Raw genomic sequence first — 20,937 nt, forward strand, 5'->3', positions numbered from 1 at the left:
TACTTGACTATGGTTTGCTTGTTGTAGTTTATCTTCCGCTGCATATTAATTAGGTCATTTCTATTGCTTGTCTTCGAAACTTCCACGTTTTGAAGACTTTGATAAAAGTCGCCTATTCACCCCCCTCTAGTCGATAACTAGCACTTTCACAGTCCAGAGTGGAAGTATCCTACAGTGTTAACTATGTACTTCAACAAGAACTTACCGTGTGCCTCATCAAGCCGCTTGTTGACTAGGTCAAGCTCTTCATCGAAGCGTTTAAGCTTCCGATCCATCTCCTCTGGGGCAGCAGCATTAGCAGCCGCGGCTAAGGATGATGCCTGCGATATCAAATCAATCACGACACTTTAAAAGTTGGCCTACGGATATTTGACCCTTTGCAAGGTTTTTTGCAAACCTCACAGAGTTTCAGGGGCTGTTATATATATACGACCTGCTCAAACTTTCACTAAAAAAGTAAAGACCATTTTTTCAGGAAAAGTACATTACTTGACTCACCTCAAAGCCTATTAGGGCCCTTGATGGCGTCATTCGGTCTGGTTTGGATGGACCGAATACCCCTTAGAACCGCACCCATGAGGGCGCGGTGCCCGTCGATGATGACGGAGTTCTTTACCAGCTCCTCCAGCACGTCCGGCCAGCCCGTCACCGCCTGGTTGTTGGTGTCCAGCGCGGCTCGCGGGACCTCAACCCCCTCCCCATCGGAAGGCGGAACCGACACGTGTGAAGGCATTGGGGGCTTAGGTGCGGCCGGCTGGGAGGGTCCGAACGGCCCGGATTCTCCTCCTGCATTAGCCAGGAGGGACGCACCCTCCTGGTCTTCGGTGACCGAGGCGTCAGCCTCGGCCATGGTGGCATCGCCCTCCTCCCCCGTGTTCGGATGCGGAGGGGTCCTCGGGACATCACTTCCCCGACCTCTTCGGGGATCAAGGGAGGTGTAGAGCACGACGCGGATCCGCTGCCCGCCAATTCGGCGGGCGGAGACGTCCCCTCCGAGGACTGCTCGGCGGGGTGGTTGCGCAGAGGGCTGTGACATCATACAATCATCTTCCATGAGTAAGGGACTGTTGAAAATAAAGCAACTAAAAACTCCAAAATCGTACCTGGCAGCAGGGGGCTTGACCCTAGGTTCCCTATCCGGAACCTTCTCGAACACCATAGACTCCTCTTCAGAGTCCGAACTATCAAACAGGATCAGCTCGGGCATGCACTACCTCTTCTCAGCCCGAGGAGGCTGCTCCTCCTCAACATCCCCAGACGTCACCCTCTTCTTGGAGTAGGAGGAGGCGCTCTCCTCCTCGTCCTCCTCCTCATCCCCATCTTGGGCAGACGGGGCGGTAGTGTCTCCGGACTTGTTGTCCGGACGACCTCTTCGGCGGAGGCCCTCTCTGGTCTCTGGTAAATCCTTCTTCTTCTTCCCCTTCTTTTCTCGCGCCTTGTAAGGCGTCGCGACCAGCAACCCTTCCAGTTGAGCCGATCGAGGCCCTTCGGGTAGAGGAGTCGGGCTACTGATCTTCTCGGACTTTTTGAGCCAACCCTAAAAAAAGCAAGCAGATGTTTAGACCGGATTTTGTGCAGTACGCCCTCCCGAATATGGACTAGGGAAGGGGTCAATGACCTTCTTCGGTTGGCTTGCGGCGTCGAGGCCGATGTCTTCATTCTCAGCCAGCCAGTCCTCCTGAGACTTGAGCAGACCCCACACTTTGTCGTGGGTTGTCCCGTAGAGGTACTGCACGGTGGCCGGGTCATAAGACTTGTAAGCCCACATGGGGCTGGCCCTTTGCTGGCAAGGAAGGAGTTGGCGTCTGAGCATTATCTGGACCATGTTGGTCAGCTTGGCGCCGGTCTCCATCACGCTAACGACACGCTTCTGCAGCATCTTCACCTCACCAGCGGACCCCCAGTTAGGGCCCTTTCGGGTCCACAAGGTCAATCTCGTTGGGGGGCCGGATCTGAATTCGGGAGCAGCCGCCCAGGCCGCATCCCTTGGTTCTATGATATAGAACCACTCCTTTTGCCACAGCTTGATAGTGTCAATAAACCGACCCTCCGGCCATTGGACTCGGGTCAACTTACTGATCATGGCTCGGCCGCAGTCCGCCTGGGCGCTGCTAACCACCTTAGGCTTGACGTTGAACACCTTCAGCCACAGGCCGAAGTGCGGCTAAACCCGCAGCAGGGCCTCAAAGACGATGATGAAGGCCGAAATATGGAGGAGGGAGTTGAGGGCTAGATCATGGAAATCTAGCCCATAGAAGAACATCAACCCCTCACGAAGGAATGGAGAGGAAATCCTAGCCCCGAATAAAATGTGGAAGGAATACTACCCTCTCGCCTGGCTTGGGCGTGGCGATGATTTGGCCCTCCTCGAGGGCCCGATGGGAGATGTTGGCCGATAAGTAGCCGACCCGCTTCAGCTCCATGATGTCATCGTTGGTGACGGTGGAGGCGTCCCACTTGCCATTTTCTCCAGATCTGGCCATGGCTGGGGCTAGGGAGGAGCTGAAAGGGAATCGCCGCGGAGTAGCAAAGCGGGGCGCTGGAGCTCTGGAGATTGGAAGGACAACAACAAGAGGTGGAAGAAGGCGTGAGGCGTTAACTGTAGCTATTCCCCTCTTTATAGGCCGCGGAGGAGCCAAGGGTTCCCCTTTTCACGCCGTGGGCTTCTCCACTTCCCGATATACTCGCGACGTTATGCGCGAGTGGGGAATCGAAATCATTGATCATATCCCCTAAAAAACGGGGCACAATCTCTACTTTGATGAGACGTGCCAATGGAGGGGCGACCTCTAGCCGCGCATCAAGAATTGCCAGCCGTTCGATGTTATGATCGACCACGACCCTTCGCTAAAAGTTGTCAGACATGGGCACTGTTCACACTTGAGCACTTTGGACTTTGAGGCTAAGTAAAGTGGACGCTTCAAATTTCGAATACCACTCAACTCCGAGCACGCACAAGACAAGGAGAACTCGCCTCGCAAGCCGAAGACCATGAGGTGTGCGGGGGCCGAATATAAGCCTTGGCGTTGGAGGCTAGTTTGGGGGCTACCGAGGGAGTGTTGGATTAAGGGGTCCTCGGCCCGTCGACCTATTGCATATGGGCTGGATTGATGGGCCACTATGGGGCCAAGCTAGTGTGCGAATAGGAGATCTTCAAAGACGTGACATACCCTCCAAGTCATGATTAGGCGTGGTCTTTCCTTCTTTGTAAACCGATCGCACGTAACCCTAACCCTAATGGTGTCTATATAAACCGGGGGTTTTAGTCTTTAGGACTAGAGCAACATCCATTATCCCATTAACCTAGGGTTTAGCTCGCCTGATCTCGAGGTAGATCTACTCTGTAACCATATCATACATCAAATACAATCAAGTAGGACGTAGGATTTTACCTATTTGAGAGGGCCCGAACCTAGGTAAACACCGTGTTCATCGTCCCTTGTTCCTCATTGATGCTAGATCCACAGCTCGGGACCAGCAACCAACGGTCTCTCGCTCCAATGCCGAGGTTGAGTATCGCGTAGTGGCTAATGTTGCCGCCGAGTGTTCCTGGCTCTGCTAGCTCCTCCTTGAGCTTCCTGTCCCGTCGACAAGGCCACGATGATGTACTGCGATAACGTCTCCGCCGTCTACCTCTTTAGTGGAGGAAGACACCGCAAAAGGCAGTGCAAAAAGAAGATAAAGAAGAAGACCGTGTTGGCACCACTACAAACCCAAGTCCCGCCATCAATCATGCACGCTGTCGGAATCCATCGTCGGGATCTTCAAGATGACACCTCCAAAAGGAAAAACGGTGTTGAGGACACCGTAGTCACCCGATTTGACATAGCATGATCTTAGGGTTTCATCCGGACATTTCATAGCATGAGGTACGGAGAGCAAATAAGCTTCACAGCGGTACCTTCAAGGAGGAAGACGCCATCCCTTAACGCCGTATGTTGTGATACCACCCAACTTTGCAAAAACAAGAAAAAAGCAGTGCTGCAGCGACCAGCGAGTGAACGCGTATGTGTATCACACAGAAAAGATGAGGGTGCGACTTAATGAAAGCTGAAGGCTGGAAAAGGCAGAACGTAAGAACAAAAAAGGAGTATCTATCTTCAGGTAAAAAAAAAAAGGAGTATCTTCTTTCCCAAAGCTCGCAGTGTCAACCTGTGAAACCTCAAAAAACCTTGGCACTAACTAGAGGAGCAGCTTCCCACCCAAACAACGGCCAACGGAATCATCTCATCAATTCCATCCACCCCCACACCCGCCGCCCGCGCCCGCGCCTGGAGCGGCGGGCCGCGGCCACCCACCCGCCCGCCGTCTCACGCCACCGCGGAAGCCGGCACTCACCTCGCGCCCGCCCCCACGTGTCCCTCCCTGCCGCCAGCGGGCCCCGCCTGTCACCCACCTCCGCCCCTGGTGGGCAGGCGAAAGCGACGCGTGAAGGGAGCGCTGCGCACGGCCCCCCTACCACCCCCCGATGGGTGCCCCTCCCCATCGATAGCCGCGCCGCTGTCTGCTGCCCCCGCCCTGCGTCCCCGTTCCCCCATTCGCACCCCTCCCCACTGCCCGCATCTATTGCGCCGCCGCCGCCGCCGCGCTCCGCTCGGTTCCGGCTCTCCCTCCGCGCTGCTGTGCTCTGTGGGGCGCCGGGCCGCGCGATCCGCCGCGGCCTCCGTCGATTCCGCTCCAGTTTCGGGGCGCTGCGGCGACCCCCCGAGGTGAAGCCGCTCCCGGTACTGCGGTTCAGCGCCTAATTGGGTGGGTCTACGGGATTTTTTGTCAAGAATTTTGCTGTGTAGAGGTTTGACTGTCGGACGGGGTGCGGGGTGCGGGGTGCTGGCGGAGATTCGGATTTGTGTTGGTTGCCGGTTTGGGCGTTTTGAGGTGCGAGTTTTGTTAGCAGCTGGTGAGCTTGTGTAAGAAACGGTAACGCTTCTATTTGTCACATATGATTCATAGCTGGTTCTAGCTGCCTGTGCGCTGTTTCTACACCACTGTCCGGCAGAGAGTAGCAGCAGGGAAAATCCGGATACGTGTTGGCAATGGGCACACGAGGCGAACCATCTGGAGTGTAAACTATAGTATTTGCTAGTCGTGGCTGAATTTTAGCACTACGTCACATCGTGTGTTTGACTGCTTATGCTAGACTCATTAAGTGGATTTAAAAGCAATATATCACAGGGAATTTGTGGTAGATTTTTGAGCGACGTACCACAGAGATCGGTAACACAATCGAGTTGTATATTAATGACTGAAGCAAAGAATTAGTGTGAGGTTCCTAGTGGGATTTGGCTATGTATTTCATGCCTAGGTTATACGTGAAGTTTCATTTTGAGTATCAGTTCATTATTGCAACAAGTCCTGACAAGCGACAACAATGCTATGTTCTGGTTATCATTGTTTTCTGCCGTTTAGCTTTCTTAAAGGGGTCATGCTTGGAAAATGTTCTGCTTTGTTTCTTTGTTGCATATCATTAATTTCGCTTTGTCATGTTCTATACATGAATTCCTTTTTTTTGGGATACATTGGCACAAAGCAAAAGGAACATTCAGTGAACAATAATTCAAATGCTGTCATTTATCCGTTAATATGAGACTGATCATCAGCTAATGCTTTGTATTTGTATGAGAACACTATACAAGTAATCTCTGAGTAAATCCATGTACCTCAAGTCCTCGGTTGTTCTAGTACTTGTCTCTTGAGCTAATTTTAATCTCGCTTTAGATTAGTATTGTAATGCATACAATACTACATGACTACACAGGGAGCTTAGTATATTCAATTACTGGTTGTCTACTTTTATATTTTGGGTTACTAATAAAGAAATGCATTCTTCTGTTGCTAGCAGCATGTGACGTCGGTACTCAAATGATGAAGGAGAGGAGCTCTTTATGTGATAGTGCAGCAGATGGAAATTGGGTTTCAAAATTCAAAAGAAAGCGAAGCAAGCTAACAGCTAGCTCGTCAAATGAGCATGAGGCTACATCACCAACATCGGACTCTATAATGAACAATGGTTCCATAAAAAAGAGGTCCAAGCATGACACTAGCATTTCTACATCAGCCAAGAAGATAAGAGGACACGATGGGGTGAATTCCTTCTCTTTTTATCAGTTTATTACTTGTCAGTATATCTTGTGGATATTGTCTGTGATTTACTCTCCATCCATCCATATTTGCAAGACCTATTTTGACCAGGCTTGTAGATTAAAAAAGCTCTATGATTGAGGAAGTCACCAACACGAATGCTTATCAGTAGTTTTAATATGGTCTCTCTTACCTCCTCTTTTCACATGAGAGGTAAGAGTATATAATAGATCTGAGCCGTTGATTTCATTAAGTAGTGGGTCTGAGTAACTCTTACCTTCTTACCTCCCTTGTGAAAAGAGGATGTAAGAGGGTCCATGTTAAAATTTGCCAATGCCTATACCATTCTTATAATTCTCTGGAAATGCGAGACAATACTTTGTGTGCTTAGTATGCATGCATTAACTATGGATGCATGCCTTCCAACTTTTGCGAATATCACAAAACAAATAGGCATACAAAATTGATCAATGGAAGTACTTCATGTGTTGCTCTTCCATGACTAAATGCTAAACGATGATTTAATCACATTTTCTGTTTAACCATGGGTGTAACACCTTTCTTCATCGGCCACATATTGTATAGCTTTGATGAAACGACTAGATGGTAACAGTTCTGGGATCTCTCATCACACAAATACTTCAAGTGATGCTTTTCAGTAGGAGCTTACATGTTCTATTAACATGTGGACTCTCCGGTGCTCGCAACAGTTTGTCATATCTGTCAGTGTGAAACCTATGAATTGTTTTGGTGTCGTCGCGTTTAGGATGCAAACTATAATTGAATGGCAGATCTTATTAAATCATCATGGGACATTCTAGGCAACTATATCTGCCAAAAGTAAAATCAATACTACGTTTTAACTGAGCATTTACATCTTCTCCAGTTATTCACTTGTCAATTACAAATTATTACCACTTTAAGGCTTCATGTACTGTTATTTTTCTTTGCAATACTTTTGTATGTCACCTCTATTGCTGTTCAACTTATCTTATACACACATTCTCTTTGTGTCTTCAGTATTTCTATGAGTGTGTAGAATGTGACCTTGGTGGCAATTTGTTGTGTTGCGATAGCTGTCCACGGACATACCACTTGGAATGTCTTAATCCCCCCCTTAAGGTTTGAAGCGTTTCTACTGTTTGATTGCACATCTCTCTTTTTTGGTGTACTTTTCTGTCTTAATATCTTTGCACCGTTACATTTCAAATATAGCGTGCACCGCCTGGGAACTGGCAATGCCCAAGATGTCGTACGAAACAAGTTAGCTTGAAGTTGTTAGGAAATGCGGATGCTGACACTTCCAAACGTGAAAGAACAAGGAGAATGCGTACAAGCACCATAGCAGATAGCCCATCTCCCCATAACAAAGTCTCTCTCAATACCCGGAGTCCCATACAAGAGAAAAGTGAATCAAACGAACAAGTAAAACTATCATGCCCTGGTGCATTGAAGGAAGGTGATCTCAGTGTGAAGGACAATGAAGTTCAGAAAAAGAAGCCATTGATAGTACATTTGAAGAGGCGCTCGACCAAAGAATTATCTGCAATTACGAAGCCCTTGAAGTCAGGATTCATTGGCCAGTCTTCAGAAGAGAAACAGGAGAAACATGGAGGTGCTTTGAAAATTAAGAAACATCTGCGCTCCATGGACTTGTCTCCAAAGAAATATAAAACCAAGAGACAGCATAGTCACAAAGACTCTAAGCGATCTGAAACAAAAAAGCTCAGATATTTGGCAACTGATGTTAGCAGTGATTCGTCAATGGGGCCATCTACATCTCCTGAGCACTGCGAATCACCACCAAAAAGGAGATCTCTGGATGGCAGAACACCTACATCTAGTGCCAAGAAAGGGAAAAAGAAAGTGAAATTTGTTGATAAACAACATTCAGAGGTATTCAAACACGCTATGTTTTATTCTAATATTCAAAACCATAGACATTTTCTATACACTTTACCTTACCAGAAATGGCGCTGAGCCATTTTCTGGTTGATGTACCTACTTGAACTCATTTAGTATTGTTAGATGTTCAGTTAAGAATATTTTTTCATTTACTTTCTATCTCTGCCATGCCATTTTTCTACCTTCTCATTCTCTGCACTTCTGCAGCTTCCTTTGCTTTTGTTAGCACTTTTTCTGTTATAATCTTCATAAGCTCAGTTTGTTTCTATTACAACCATACTTTGTGAACGAACTAAATAGTATTTCAGCAAACTTGCGACAGTTATTCTTGTTTGAACGGATTAATAATTTTTCAACAATACATCTTGCCATGCTTTCTGACTTAACCTGGGAGATACATGGTAGCTTTGATAAAATCTTATGGTTCATCTTGTCAGTTTTATATTATACTGCGTTTGGATGTTCTCATTGGAGGCTTGGAATCTGAATTGGTATTGTAATCTTTCAATTCATGTGTTTGGTTGGACAGCGAATTGGCAGGCTGTAATGAAACGAATACGCTGGCTGAATTACATCCCACGCGAAGTGCCTGCCCACGATACAGAGCTATCCCGCTCCGAATCGCACTGAAATCAGCCTACCCGCAAAACATACCTGTTCGAGCGACCGGAAAAAAGAAGGGGATAGGAGAGGCCGACCGCGACGACCTAGCAGACGCCGCCGGCGGCGGCGGCCACCACCACGGAGTCCGGCGACGGCGCAGGTGTCGTCCTCCCCTATTCCTCAGCTCCTACCTGCCGTCCCCCTGAGCCACGCCCTGCCATGGAGTCCGGCGGCGACGCCGGTGCCGCCCTCCCCTATTCCTCAGCTCCTGCTTGCCGTCCCCCTGAGCCATGCCCCGCCATGGAGTCCGACGGCGGCGCAGGTGCCTTCCTCCCCGACAGGCTCCGGCCGCCGTACCCCGCCGTTCCACGCCTGGCCGTCCTCCCTGCCCGCCGTCCCCGACCCTCTTCTGCTCGATTGGCCCTGCTCGCCGGCGTGGACGTCTTCTGCTCTGGATCCCGCGGCCGTCGGGGTTTCCCATACACGAGGAGCTGCGCCTGCACGAGCTTGGCCCATCACGCTCGCCGGCGTCGCTCCATCCCGGTCGCGGATGGTCCGCTGACCGTCGGGGACGAATGCGTCCTGTGCTCCCCACGGCTGCTCTGCCCCCAAACCGCCAATTCCATTGTATGGCATCCAAACGTAACATTGGTATTGCTAGCTTATCTAATTCCAACCTGCAATATTTTGTACATCCAAACATCTGTATTGGTATTGGAGCCCATTGCAATACAAAGGTTGATTTGGTATTGGATCCAATGCAATTCAGAGGCTCTCAATGGAGACATCCAAACAAAGCGTTAGTGGTATTTGTAATCCCTTAACACTAAACTGGCTTGATTATTATTTTCTACTTCTGTTTTTGGGTCTAATTTTGTCCATGCATTTTCGGATCATTTGTCTTTGGTTGCTACCATGACCAGCCTTCACTGCTTTTCTAATGTTTGTCTCGTTTGATGATTCATTCTTATCTTAAATATTTTTGCTTGAACATATCTATTCAGAATGCCGTTAATATATCTGGTAAAATGGTGCAGGTGCTACCTGTGGCAGGGGATACGATAATAACTCCTCAGGAGGATCTGCAGGTTTGGTCTGGAAAATACCTACACCATCAACTACCTGTGTTGCATCTTCATCCATTCATTTTTTTGCCTTCCCTGTCCTTTTTTCTACGTTCTCTGATTTATTTCAAACATTGATTTGCTTAGGTTGACCGCATCCTAGGCTGTCGGCTTCAGACAAGCCAAATCATTTCACAGCCCCATGCTTCATCAGAGCAGATTGAATTAACTAATTTGCAGCTGGAAGGCGGGGTTCCTTCTAGTTCTTCCAGTGTGCCAACACAGCCGTTAAGAAACGATACTGACACTACTCTGGAGGATGTGTGCGCTGATGAATCAGCACATGATGCCTGTGAAGATCATTTGGATGGTGGTGAAATGCAAAAGGAGAATAATGGTAAATACCATGAAAAGGAATCAGTGAACCCAGAGGAAGCCACAAAGACACTGTCAGATTGTTGCACCGACCAAATCATCACAGTAAAGGATGCTGGAGTAGTAGGAGAAAACATACCTTCAGTAAATGGTGAATTTGAGGCAGTATCTCATGTTCCAGTCGAAGGAACATCGGAAAAGGGTGATATCAAACTTTCAGTTTCCGAAGTTGATGCAACTGTGCAGACCAAACAAGAGTTGACACCTGAAAGTAAAGTCCATGGAAACATAAACGAAATTGCAGGAAATGGCCATGATACTGCATATGAATTTTTGGTCAAATGGTCTGGAAAATCAAACATCCATAATAGCTGGATTTCTGAATCTGAACTAAGAACATTAGCAAAACGGAAACTAGAAAATTACAAAGCAAAGTATGGAATGGGTTTGATAAACATTTGCAAGGACCAATGGTGCCAACCACAACGCGTTATTGCTCTGCGTGTTTCCTTAGATGAAGTAGAAGAGGCTTTAATCAAATGGTGTGGCCTTCCTTATGATGAATGCACCTGGGAAAGATTAGATGAACCTATCATGCTGAAGTATGTTCATTTGGTTACTCAGTTCAAAAGCTTTGAATGCCAAGCTTTGGACAGGGATGTGAGAGGTAACCGTGCAAATGCAAGAAACCGCCAAGAGCTGACTGTGTTGATTGAGCAGCCAAAAGAACTTAAGGGGGGCATGCTCTTCCCACATCAACTGGAAGCATTGAACTGGCTGCGTAAATGTTGGTGCAAGTCAAAAAATGTTATCCTTGCTGATGAGATGGGTCTTGGGAAGACGGTGTCAGCTTGTGCTTTTCTGTCGTCCTTGTGCTGTGAATTTAAGATTAACTTGCCTTGTCTTGTCTTGGTTCCTCTTTCTACTATGCCTAACTGGATGGCTGAATTTGCATCTTGGGCACCTCATTTAAATGTTGTGGAGTATCATGGTTCTGCACGGGCAAGATCTACAATTCGTCAATATGAGTGGCATGAAGGCGATGCAACCCAGATAGGTAAAAGCAAAAAGTCTCACAAGTTCAATGTCTTGCTTACTACTTATGAGATGGTGCTTGTTGATGCTACATATCTTCGTTCTGTGCCATGGGAAGTTCTTATAGTTGATGAAGGGCATCGTCTGAAGAACTCTAGCAGTAAACTCTTCAATTTGCTCAATACATTTTCATTTCAGCACAGGGTTTTGTTGACTGGAACCCCATTACAGAACAACATTGGTGAAATGTATAATTTGTTGAACTTCCTACAGCCTGCTTCTTTCCCTTCTCTAGCATCATTTGAGGAGAAGTTTAATGAACTTGCAACAGCAGAGAAAGTGGAGGAGCTGAAGAAACTGGTAGCACCACATATGCTTCGAAGGCTGAAAAAAGATGCAATGAAAAATATCCCCCCGAAGACAGAGCGAATGGTGCCTGTCGAATTGACATCAATCCAGGCTGAATACTACCGTGCTATGCTTACAAAGAACTATCAAGTACTGCGTAATACCGGAAAAGGTGGTGCTCATCAGTCATTGCTCAACATAGTAATGCAGCTTCGGAAAGTATGCAACCATCCATATCTTATTCCTGGAACTGAACCCGAATCAGGTTCACCAGAGTTTTTGCATGAAATGAGAATAAAGGCCTCAGCAAAGTTAGCTTTGTTGCATTCTATGCTCAAAGTGTTACACAGTGATGGGCATCGTGTTCTTATTTTTTCTCAGATGACAAAACTTCTTGACATCCTCGAAGATTATCTGACTCTGGAATTTGGTCATAAAGCATTTGAAAGAGTAGATGGTTCGGTGTCTGTGGCTGAGCGCCAGGCAGCTATTACTCGTTTCAATCAGGACAAGACCCGTTTTGTATTTTTGTTATCTACACGGTCATGTGGTCTTGGGATCAATTTGGCAACTGCAGACACTGTTATCATATATGATTCTGATTTCAATCCGCATGCTGATATACAGGCGATGAATAGGGCACACAGGATTGGGCAGTCAAACAGACTTTTAGTGTACAGGCTTGTAGTGCGTGCTAGTGTTGAGGAGCGTATCTTGCAACTTGCCAAGAAGAAATTGATGCTTGATCAACTTTTTGTTAACAAATCAGAATCTCAGAAGGAAGTGGAAGATATCATTCGCTGGGGAACTGAGGAGCTCTTCAGGAATAACGATGAGGTGAATGGTAAAGATAATGATGAAGCTTCTGGTGCCAAACACGATGTATCTGATATTGAGGTTAAGCATAGGAGGAAAACTGGTGGCCTAGGTGATGTTTATGAGGATAAATGTATTGACAGTTCTACCAAGCTTATTTGGGATGAAAATGCTATTATGAGGCTTCTTGATAGATCTAGCCTTCCAACAACTGTAGCTGAAAGCACCGATGGGGATTTGGACAATGATGATATGCTTGGCACTGTAAAGGTAATTTAATAGTGTGTGTTTTTCTTCAAATAATGAACATTAAATGTTTATGCAGTGATTCATTGGTAGGTTATGGAAATGAGCGTGTCGTCTTGTACATGTCTCACCAAGCTATGGTACTAGTTAATAGGGATAGATCACTTGGTTTGGAAATTCCTAACCAGAGTCATCTGACTAGAGTCTATTGTCATTATCTGCTTATAGATGGATTCATGCGCCAATTTTGAATCCAGTCTCTTTGTTCTTGGACTACATTACTATTACTTTTCTTGTTTCTTTTGGATGGTGGTTACTAATGTTGTTGTGATGTACTCCCTCTGTCTCAAAATGTAAGACGTTTTTTGACAGTGTAAAATAACTTCTTACGTTTTGAGACGGTAATAGATTTTACCTTGTGCAATTGAGAACTTATCTCCAGGGATCTCAATTAATAGTTTCTTTTACTTTCATTCGTGAAGCAGTCAATCGATTGGAATGATGATATAAATGATGATCCCGGTGCTGCTGAGGACATTCCAAATATTGATAACGATGGTTGTGAACAGGCATCCGAAACAAAGCATGATGCAGCTAATCCTGTGGAAGAAAATGAATGGGATAAACTTTTACGTCTCAGGTGCTTTACAATACCATGTAGAAGTACTTGTTATTTTACTGGGCTATCTATTGCCTTGATGATCTTTTTCTTCATATTTTCTTGTTTTACTTAATAACTTTATCAAATCAGAAACAGAAAGACAAACTAAATGGAAGAATAAATACTCAAATTCTAGAATGTATCCAATTGGAGAAGTTAGGAAGCGGTACATAGCACCTTATGAAACCTTAGGTCAGACAGGGATAGATAGTCATGGTGTACTAATGGCAAGAATCACTCTTGTTTTCTAGCTCTCTCTCTCTCTCTGTGGGCATGATGGTTGGTTCTAAATGCATATTTGTGTTTCAGATGGGAGCAATATCAAATCGAAGAGGAGGCATCCCTTGGTCGAGGCAAGCGCTTAAGGAAAGCTGTTTCTTACAGGGAAACCTTTGCAGCAATTGCCAATGAAGCATTAAGTGAGGTACTTTTGTCTTTAAGGCCCGCGCCGTGCGCGAACATTTCTGCCTTGCTGCTGGATGTTCTGTTTTGGTAGTAAGTAACGAGATCTGTCCTCCTAGCAAGTAGGCAAGGAGTATATCTTCATGTTGACCACCTTGATCCATTGATTGTGGCATATAACGTTATGGCAACACCGAGTTTTTTGCATAAGTCAGGGGATGGCAGTGAAGACAGTTTTCCCTGAAAGCAACGTTTGATTAGCATGTGTTAAGCATACAGCTACCGCTTCCTTCTGAGCCAGGATCAAACTTAGATTTTGACTATGGCTGAGCCAAACTGTGGTAGAACGAGCCTACTACCAAACATTGGTTGTGTCTCCCCTAACCACTCTTAAATACACATGGTTTTGCGTGACATTGCGATGCTAGTGCTGCAAAATTTGAACCTGGAAGTGAAAACTGAACCACAGGCCCCATGCGATTCAATTTTGTCCATGTCGTCATGATTTTTTGTTTGAACCTTAACATTACTTGGAGCATGCTTCCTCGGTCGGCTGTACCCCTATGGACTACATGGAATCCGTCAAGGCCTTCCTGAGCGCGATCCCGATTCACCAGCTCTAGCGCCCCCCAAGAAGACTATCAGGGCGCTCGAGAAGATCTAGCGAGGCTTCCTGTGGGTCGGGCGCGCGGAGGCAAATGGCAGGCACTACCATGTTAATTGGCAACGCGTCGCTAGGCCGCTCTCGCTCGGCGGCCTCGGCGTGCGCAATCTTGCCTGGACCAGCCTCGCTGCTCCGCACACGATGGCTATGGTTCAGCCGTACGGACAACACTAGAGAGTGGGCTGGCCTCGACTTGCAGTTCACCGCCGATGAGCGTGCATTTTTCTTTGCGTCCACCACCATGCAAATTGGGAATAGCATGGAGGCCCTCTTCTAGGAAGACCGATGGATCGATAGCCCGTTCGTGAGATTGCACCGCTCCTATATGCATGCATTCCCAAGTGCCGCCACAAACTCAGGACCGTCGCCGATGGGTGCGGGACATACACGACATACATGGCACGGTTGACATCCATGAGATCGGGCAATACTTGCAGCTCTGGCACACAATCGGTCGCACGACCCTCTCCGCCGAGCCGGACCGCCTCTCCTGGAAGTGGAGTCCCCGCAGCGTCTACTCCGCCAAATCGGTCTACATCGCCACTTTCAGTGGCTCCACGGGCTGCGCCCCATGGAAGCTCACCTGGAAGAACTAGGCGTGTCCGCGCGCCCGATTCTTCCATTGGCTCGCCCGCCTCGACCGGTGTTGGACGGCAGACCGCCTCGCCCGCCGCAACCTGCAGCACCCCGCGCGATGCCCCCTATGCGACCAGGCCCCGAGACCATGCACCACCTCATCCCCGCCTGCCCCTTCCCCCGGCAGATCTGGTACGAGGTGCTGCACTGGCTCCGGCTCTCCTGCGTTTCGCCCGACAGCGAGTCCTCACTCAATGACTGGTGGCAAACGGCGCGGCAGCTCACTGCAAAACCTATGCGCAAGGGCCTCGCCTCCGCGATCCTCCTCGTCCCATGGATGATTTGGAAACACCGTAACGATTGCGTCTTCAACCGAGGACGGCCCTCGGCGAATGACCTGCTTATGAAGATCAAGGATGAGGCCGCCCTCTGGGCCAGAGCAGGCGCTCTACGGCTTCGCGCCATCATACCACAAACATGGGACGTTCACTGATGTGCTCATGAGCATTGTAACTGCCTCCCACGAGAAATGTACCCAAACTCTCTTTCTTTCCAAGGCAATGAAATGCAAGCTCTTGCGTTTTCTCGAAAAAACCCGACATGGAATCCCTAAACACAAACCCCCCTCCCCCCTCTCTTGTGTTGAAAATATATTTAGACTGGGTACTCCGAGGATGCTTGGGACCTTTTTCGACCCAAAACATCTCCAACAGAAGCCCATCATAAACTCATTACGAAGTTGCAAATCCTGGAAATGTGGTTGCACCCTAAGAGCTTCTCCAGCGGTAGACCCCATTTTCTGAGGCTTCAAAATTTGACATCACTCCCATTTGTGAGCACCCATTTTCTTTTGCCTTTACATTGACGTACAGGACCCACATGTCAGTTGGCCAGTTTTTCTTCTTTTCCTTTATCTTCACTTCCCGTGGGTCAGCGCCCTGATGTGGCAGGGCGCGGGATGTAGGGGTGGGGTGGAGATGGCCGGAGGGAAGGAGGCAGAGCGTGGGCGTGGCGGTGCAGAGGGGAGGAGCAACACAGAGGCGGAGGCGGGCTGACGAGAATGAGGGCGGAGATGGCAAGCTCGGCGGCATAACACCTCGGGAATGGTGAATCGGCTGCTGGAGGGGAGGCGGTGGAGCTTGATGGCGTGGGAGGAGGAAGGTGTGTGCGTGGGCGGCAGATGAAACTTCCTCCTGCTCTCTGTTGATGGGAATTGGGGCTGGGCTGGTGGCCAAAAAATGGGGTCCTCCCCTTTTGGGGGACCCAGCTGGACCTTGTTTTTACCCCCCAAGCCCCCAAAAAATTGTTTATGGACTGTGCTGGAGATGCTCTAAGCACCGGCAGTCCTTCGCTAGCACCCCAAATTGCTGGCTCCATGACCACGTCCCCACTCAGCCTTTCCCTGCAACTGCAAGCCACTCCTCTGCAACTGCAAGCCACTCCCCTGCAACTGCGCCTCTCCAAAACTTAAGTTTTGCAATGCAGAGAGTATCTGGTGTGAACAAGTATGATCTAATCATAAAAAAAACAAGTATGATCTAATTCTGTCGAATATTACCTCAATTTGTGGCTCCTAGCTATACGCCTACGACAGATATTGTGAAACGTACTCCCTCCGTTCCTAAATATAAGTCTTTCTACAGATTTCAATATGGACTACATACGGATGTATATAGACGTAGTTTAGAGTGTAGATTCACTCATTTTGCTTCGTATGTAGTCCATATTGAAACCTCTAGAAAGAGTTATATTTAGGAACAGAGGGAGTGTAGATTCACTCATTTTGCTTCGTATGTAGTCCATATTGGCTGCACTGTGGTTTTCATTAGCTATTTCCCATGCACTCTTAGATTTTATATGCAGCTAGGAAATGCTTTGCTGATACTGCTATGCAGGATTCTGACGATGGGGATGAACCCAAGCGAGAATACACTGCAGCTGGACTGGCTTTGAAGGAAAAATAGTATGCCCTCCCCTTCTCTCCCACCCCTCTGGGGATCCATGTAATTGCTTTTGCATGCACAGTTTTTCTTCAGGCATTGATTTACTTCTGGTTGCAACAGTGGAAAGCTCCGAGCTAGACAGAAGGAAAGGATTGCTCAGCGGCACACAATCAAGAGCTATGCTGATGATAAACTTGAAGATTTCATAAAACTATATGACTCTAGTGTTAATGAATATGGTGTAAACCCTCTGAGAATTGTAGAAGATCCTGACTCTGCGCAGCCATCTGGGGCTAAACGTTTCAGTGATTCAACTGCACAAATGAGGCATTCCTCGAAGAAAGCAAAGAGATATCCTGAAATCTCTCGAGAGCTCCATGCCAAACTTGCTGCGAGTGCTACTTCGTCGAAGCACCACCCAAAGGCAACTGATGTCTTAAATCAAGGGACTCCACATCACCTCTTACCTGTCCTTGGCCTTTGTGCTCCGAATGCTGATCAGGTAAACTCGTACAAGAATTCAAATTGTGGGTCAAACATGAAGGAGCAAAAACGAGCTAGTGGTGAAGTATTCAACAAGCCACTGTCACCTTCTGCTGCCGAGTATTCTAGTGAACTCAAAAATCAGGGCCAATTGGATCCCAGCAAGACTATGCTTCCTGGTTCATCCGAAGCTTTGCGAAGGCTGAGTAACATCATTCCAGATAGCTATTTCCCCTTCAATCCTGTATGTCCTCATCTCAAATTTGCACTGCTCCTTTTTACATTCCGCAGGATTATTTTATTTAGTCGCGTTATTATCACTGTCCATGTTGTTCCCCTGTCAGAAGACAAAAGTTAATGTTTCCACATTATTTATGTTAGGACGGCATGTTGCTTGCACCCTAAGATTTCTTTTTGTACCTATAGTCAACAATAGTTATTCTTGATCAGAGCATGCTGTTTTCTGTTAAGTAAAAGGAATAACATGGTTCTTCTGTGCAGATTCCTCCTATATCTGGGAAGGGGCTTTGTGACCCTGTTGAAAATCCTTTACTTTCTATTGCTTCATTTCAAGGGAAGATGGGTCTTCCGAACTTTGGTCTGGAAGACAATATTCCACTCAGTCATATGAAGTCAGTACCAGATCTATTTCCCAACTTCCCACTGGGCACTAATAAGGAGTATGCTCGTAATTCTATCCCAGAATTGCCAAACAGTTCATTTTTACCAAACTTCATGGCAGATATTGCTGGAAGTTCAAAAAAGGCGAGGTCAAAATTCATGGCAGATATGTCTGCCCTTCTTCCTGGGTTAGGTATTAGCCCAGTTCAACCATTCCATTCAGCCATGCCCGAAAATCACAGGAAGGTATTGGACAATATAATGATGCGTGCTCAGTATGCCACAAATAAATTCATGAAAAAGAGGTCAAAACCTGATTATTGGTCGGAAGATGAACTTGATACTTTGTGGATTGGAGTTCGTAGGCATGGAAGGGGTAACTGGGATGCCATGCTTAGAGATCCAAAGTTGAAATTTTTGAACCACCGCACTAGTGAAGAGCTCGCATTGAGATGGATTTTGGAGGAGCAGAAAATTATGGAGGAACCAATGCCTACAGCCACCAGAAGTTCCAACTCCACATTTCCTGGTTTATCTGATGCCATGATGTCTCGGGCACTAAGTGGAAGCAACTTCTCTAAACTTAAGATGGAGCCACCTAAGTTGCAGTCCCACCTAACTGATATTCAATTAGGTTGCAGTGATATACCATCTAGATTTCCTCATATTGAGCCTTCGAGTTACATGAGTGAGGGTGGCCCATCACTGGCATCATGGAAGGATTTCAAGAATAAAACAGGTTATGGTGGGGATTTTCCTGGAAGCACATCTGACAAGTGGGAGAAAGCTGATGTTGGACCGGTCCCACCATATATGTCAAATCCTTTTATGATGGAAAGTATTGGTTCACTACCCATAAACATACCAAACAGTAGTTCGATCCAGCAGAATGAATTTGCATCAAGTTCTCATGAGAACATTCTTCTTCATAGTGTCACAGATGGGCAGGCCGATTTGTTTCACGAGATGCAGCGGCGTGTGAGGTTAGGTAAACAGCCCATTGAAATGAATCTGTATCACACAAAGCACTCAAGTCCTCTACTTGAAAACGCTGGCATATTTGGAAGTTCCAGATCAAACAAGCTACCGCATTGGCTTCAGGAGGCCGTGCGCGCTCCATCTAAGCCAATTGAATGTGAACTACCAGCAACTGTTTTAGCAATTGCAGAGTCTGTGTGCCTACTTCTTGGAGAACAAAAACCAGCAATACCTCCATTCCCATTCCAAGGACCTCGCCTTTCTCGCCCAAAGGACCCGAGAAATACTCCAAAGAAGAGAAGAGTACATAAGGTTCAGCAAGCAGAGCATCCCAAAATTGGATCTGGGCAAGGTGATCAAATATCTGCTCCAGCACCAAAATTAATGGAAGCTCCACCTACTTCTGCAATTGATCAGACTAATGATGCCCCTTCACTAAACTTGAACTCTTCATCATCTTCTTCCGCTGGCAGTCAGAGGCAAGACGTGATACCTCCTGCTTTTGAAGAAACACGCAATACAATGGAAGTTTCAGAAGCTCTTGCTGCTGCTTGCACGGCCAGGTCAGAGGCTCTTGAAACTGGTTGTCAGAGAGATGAATTCTCTGGGTTAGATGGCATTACCAGTGGGTCTTGTAGATCACCAACGGGGAATGCTCCTGAAGCTGGTGCTCCAAGGAGGGGATTGTCGGGACCTGCAGAGTTCTCTTTGCTGCCAGTAGTTGATGCAACTGGATTAAGTACCACACGGGCAGTAGGACCTGTATCAAGTGATGATAAGGAGCCAGAACAAGAAAATCCATTAGACACGGCGAAGCTGTTGGAGAAACCTACACCACTTGACGAGAGTAGGGATTCAGGTGCATCACAGTCAGTTGCAGCTCAGATAGTTGATGAAGATAAAGTCGACATGGTCGCAGATGAGCGTTAGACTTCAGTGATGAGCTCAAGATTTCGTTTTCGTCCGTTTAGCGCTGGGATTTAACCTTTCCCAATGTTTCCAGTGTGAGGGGTGCAGTGTGTTTGTATGCTTACTTCAGATGGAGTAGAAACTCCAGGGACTAGTAGTTTAGCACTAGTCTGTCCGGAGCAACTCACGAGATCCTCTCTATATACGTGAAATGTATATTTGCTAACCTGGTGTGGACTGCGGACAAGTATATTCATTTATTTATGCGTGTATGGTTAAGATAGTCCTACCACCCAGGTTACAATGACATGCTTTTCATTTTCTTTTTAGAAGTACCGAGTCACGGTCAAAGCTTACTCTCTGGTAGTTTTATCACGTGTTAGTTGCTTCTGAGTTTCCTTCATACATTATGTTTAGTGGTTAGTATGATTGTTCTGTTTAAATTGCTGATGATGCTGATGCTGATGCGACTTTACCTTGGTTAGCATCACCATTCTGTTTGGTTTGTTGATGATGACTGGTCCCCATTCCCCACAAATGTTTATTTATGCGAGTATGAGATCGTCTGTAAACGTGTGCATTTACGCGGCTTGCTGATAGGATTTGAGCTTACGCCTTAATGGCTTTCTCGTTTGCATACGGTTGCTTTCGTTGAGTTTAAGCCAAAAATTTCCCTTGAACTGGCAACTAGTCCATTGTGTGCTCAAGCCTCTACAACTCAGAATTTATGATTTTTTTCTCCACTACTACAGCGCACTCGCCCACAGCATGTGTACATAAATAGACAGAATTTCTTATTTAACACTCTCCTCCACGCCAGCAGGAAAAGTGCCATGTTAGCGTCCGTGTTGAGATGCGGATGCCGTTGTGCTGCGACAGAACCGAGGACCATGGCTCTAGGACGCCATGCAAAGCTCCGCGTGCGAGGACAAAGCCGTGCGTTATCCGCTGCTCTTGCTCGCGCCGTACCAGGCCGCTTCTTCCGCGAAAAACATCTTCCAGTTCTTGTGCATGCTCGATCCGGTCGATTCGTACATGCATAGATGAATGAGCCCTTTTAAGATGGTCCCTCGTACCTCAGAGGAGGTAAGAGTTGATATGAACCGTTTTATTTTATGAAAATGATAAGTACCTGGTGTCGGGTACGAGCACATGGCAAATCGAATATTCTCGATGGCAATTCTAGTGACAATTTTTCGTCAAAATATAAAGGGAAACGTTTCCCTACAA

At 47.0% G+C, this 20,937-nt stretch overlaps 1 protein-coding gene across 4 annotated transcripts; it reads left to right on the forward strand.

The window, feature by feature from the left end:
• The first annotated feature begins 4,389 nt into the window (after positions 1-4,389).
• Positions 4,390-20,025, forward strand: LOC119363546 (protein CHROMATIN REMODELING 4-like). 4 transcript variants are annotated; one of them, XM_037628922.1, is made up of 11 exons: positions 4,390-4,724; positions 5,840-6,081; positions 7,099-7,200; positions 7,294-7,974; positions 9,624-9,674; positions 9,798-12,494; positions 12,953-13,110; positions 13,441-13,555; positions 16,669-16,736; positions 16,837-17,443; positions 17,701-20,025. In XM_037628922.1, exons 2-11 carry the CDS (start codon positions 5,860-5,862, stop codon positions 19,726-19,728), a joined length of 6,729 nt encoding a protein of 2,242 aa, XP_037484819.1. In that variant the 5' UTR covers positions 4,390-4,724; positions 5,840-5,859; the 3' UTR covers positions 19,729-20,025. The 4 variants fall into 4 exon arrangements, with proteins under 4 accessions (XP_037484819.1, XP_037484820.1, XP_037484818.1 ...); XM_037628923.1 differs by having other exon boundaries at positions 4,390-4,709; XM_037628921.1 differs by having other exon boundaries at positions 4,391-4,749.
• Positions 20,026-20,937: the final 912 nt, after the last annotated feature.

This window comes from Triticum dicoccoides, chromosome 2B (genome assembly GCF_002162155.2).
Source record: "Triticum dicoccoides isolate Atlit2015 ecotype Zavitan chromosome 2B, WEW_v2.0, whole genome shotgun sequence".
Classification (NCBI taxonomy): Eukaryota; Viridiplantae; Streptophyta; class Magnoliopsida; order Poales; family Poaceae; genus Triticum; species Triticum dicoccoides.

Coding starts and splice junctions, on each gene's coding strand:
- LOC119363546 (XM_037628922.1), top strand. CDS start 5,860: ATGATGAAGGAGAGGAGCTCTTTATGTGATAGTGCAGCAGATGGAAAT. Junction 7,975..9,623: donor TTGATAAACAACATTCAGAG/GTATTCAAACAC, acceptor AAAATGGTGCAG/GTGCTACCTGTGGCAGGGGA. Junction 9,675..9,797: donor CTCCTCAGGAGGATCTGCAG/GTTTGGTCTGGA, acceptor TGATTTGCTTAG/GTTGACCGCATCCTAGGCTG.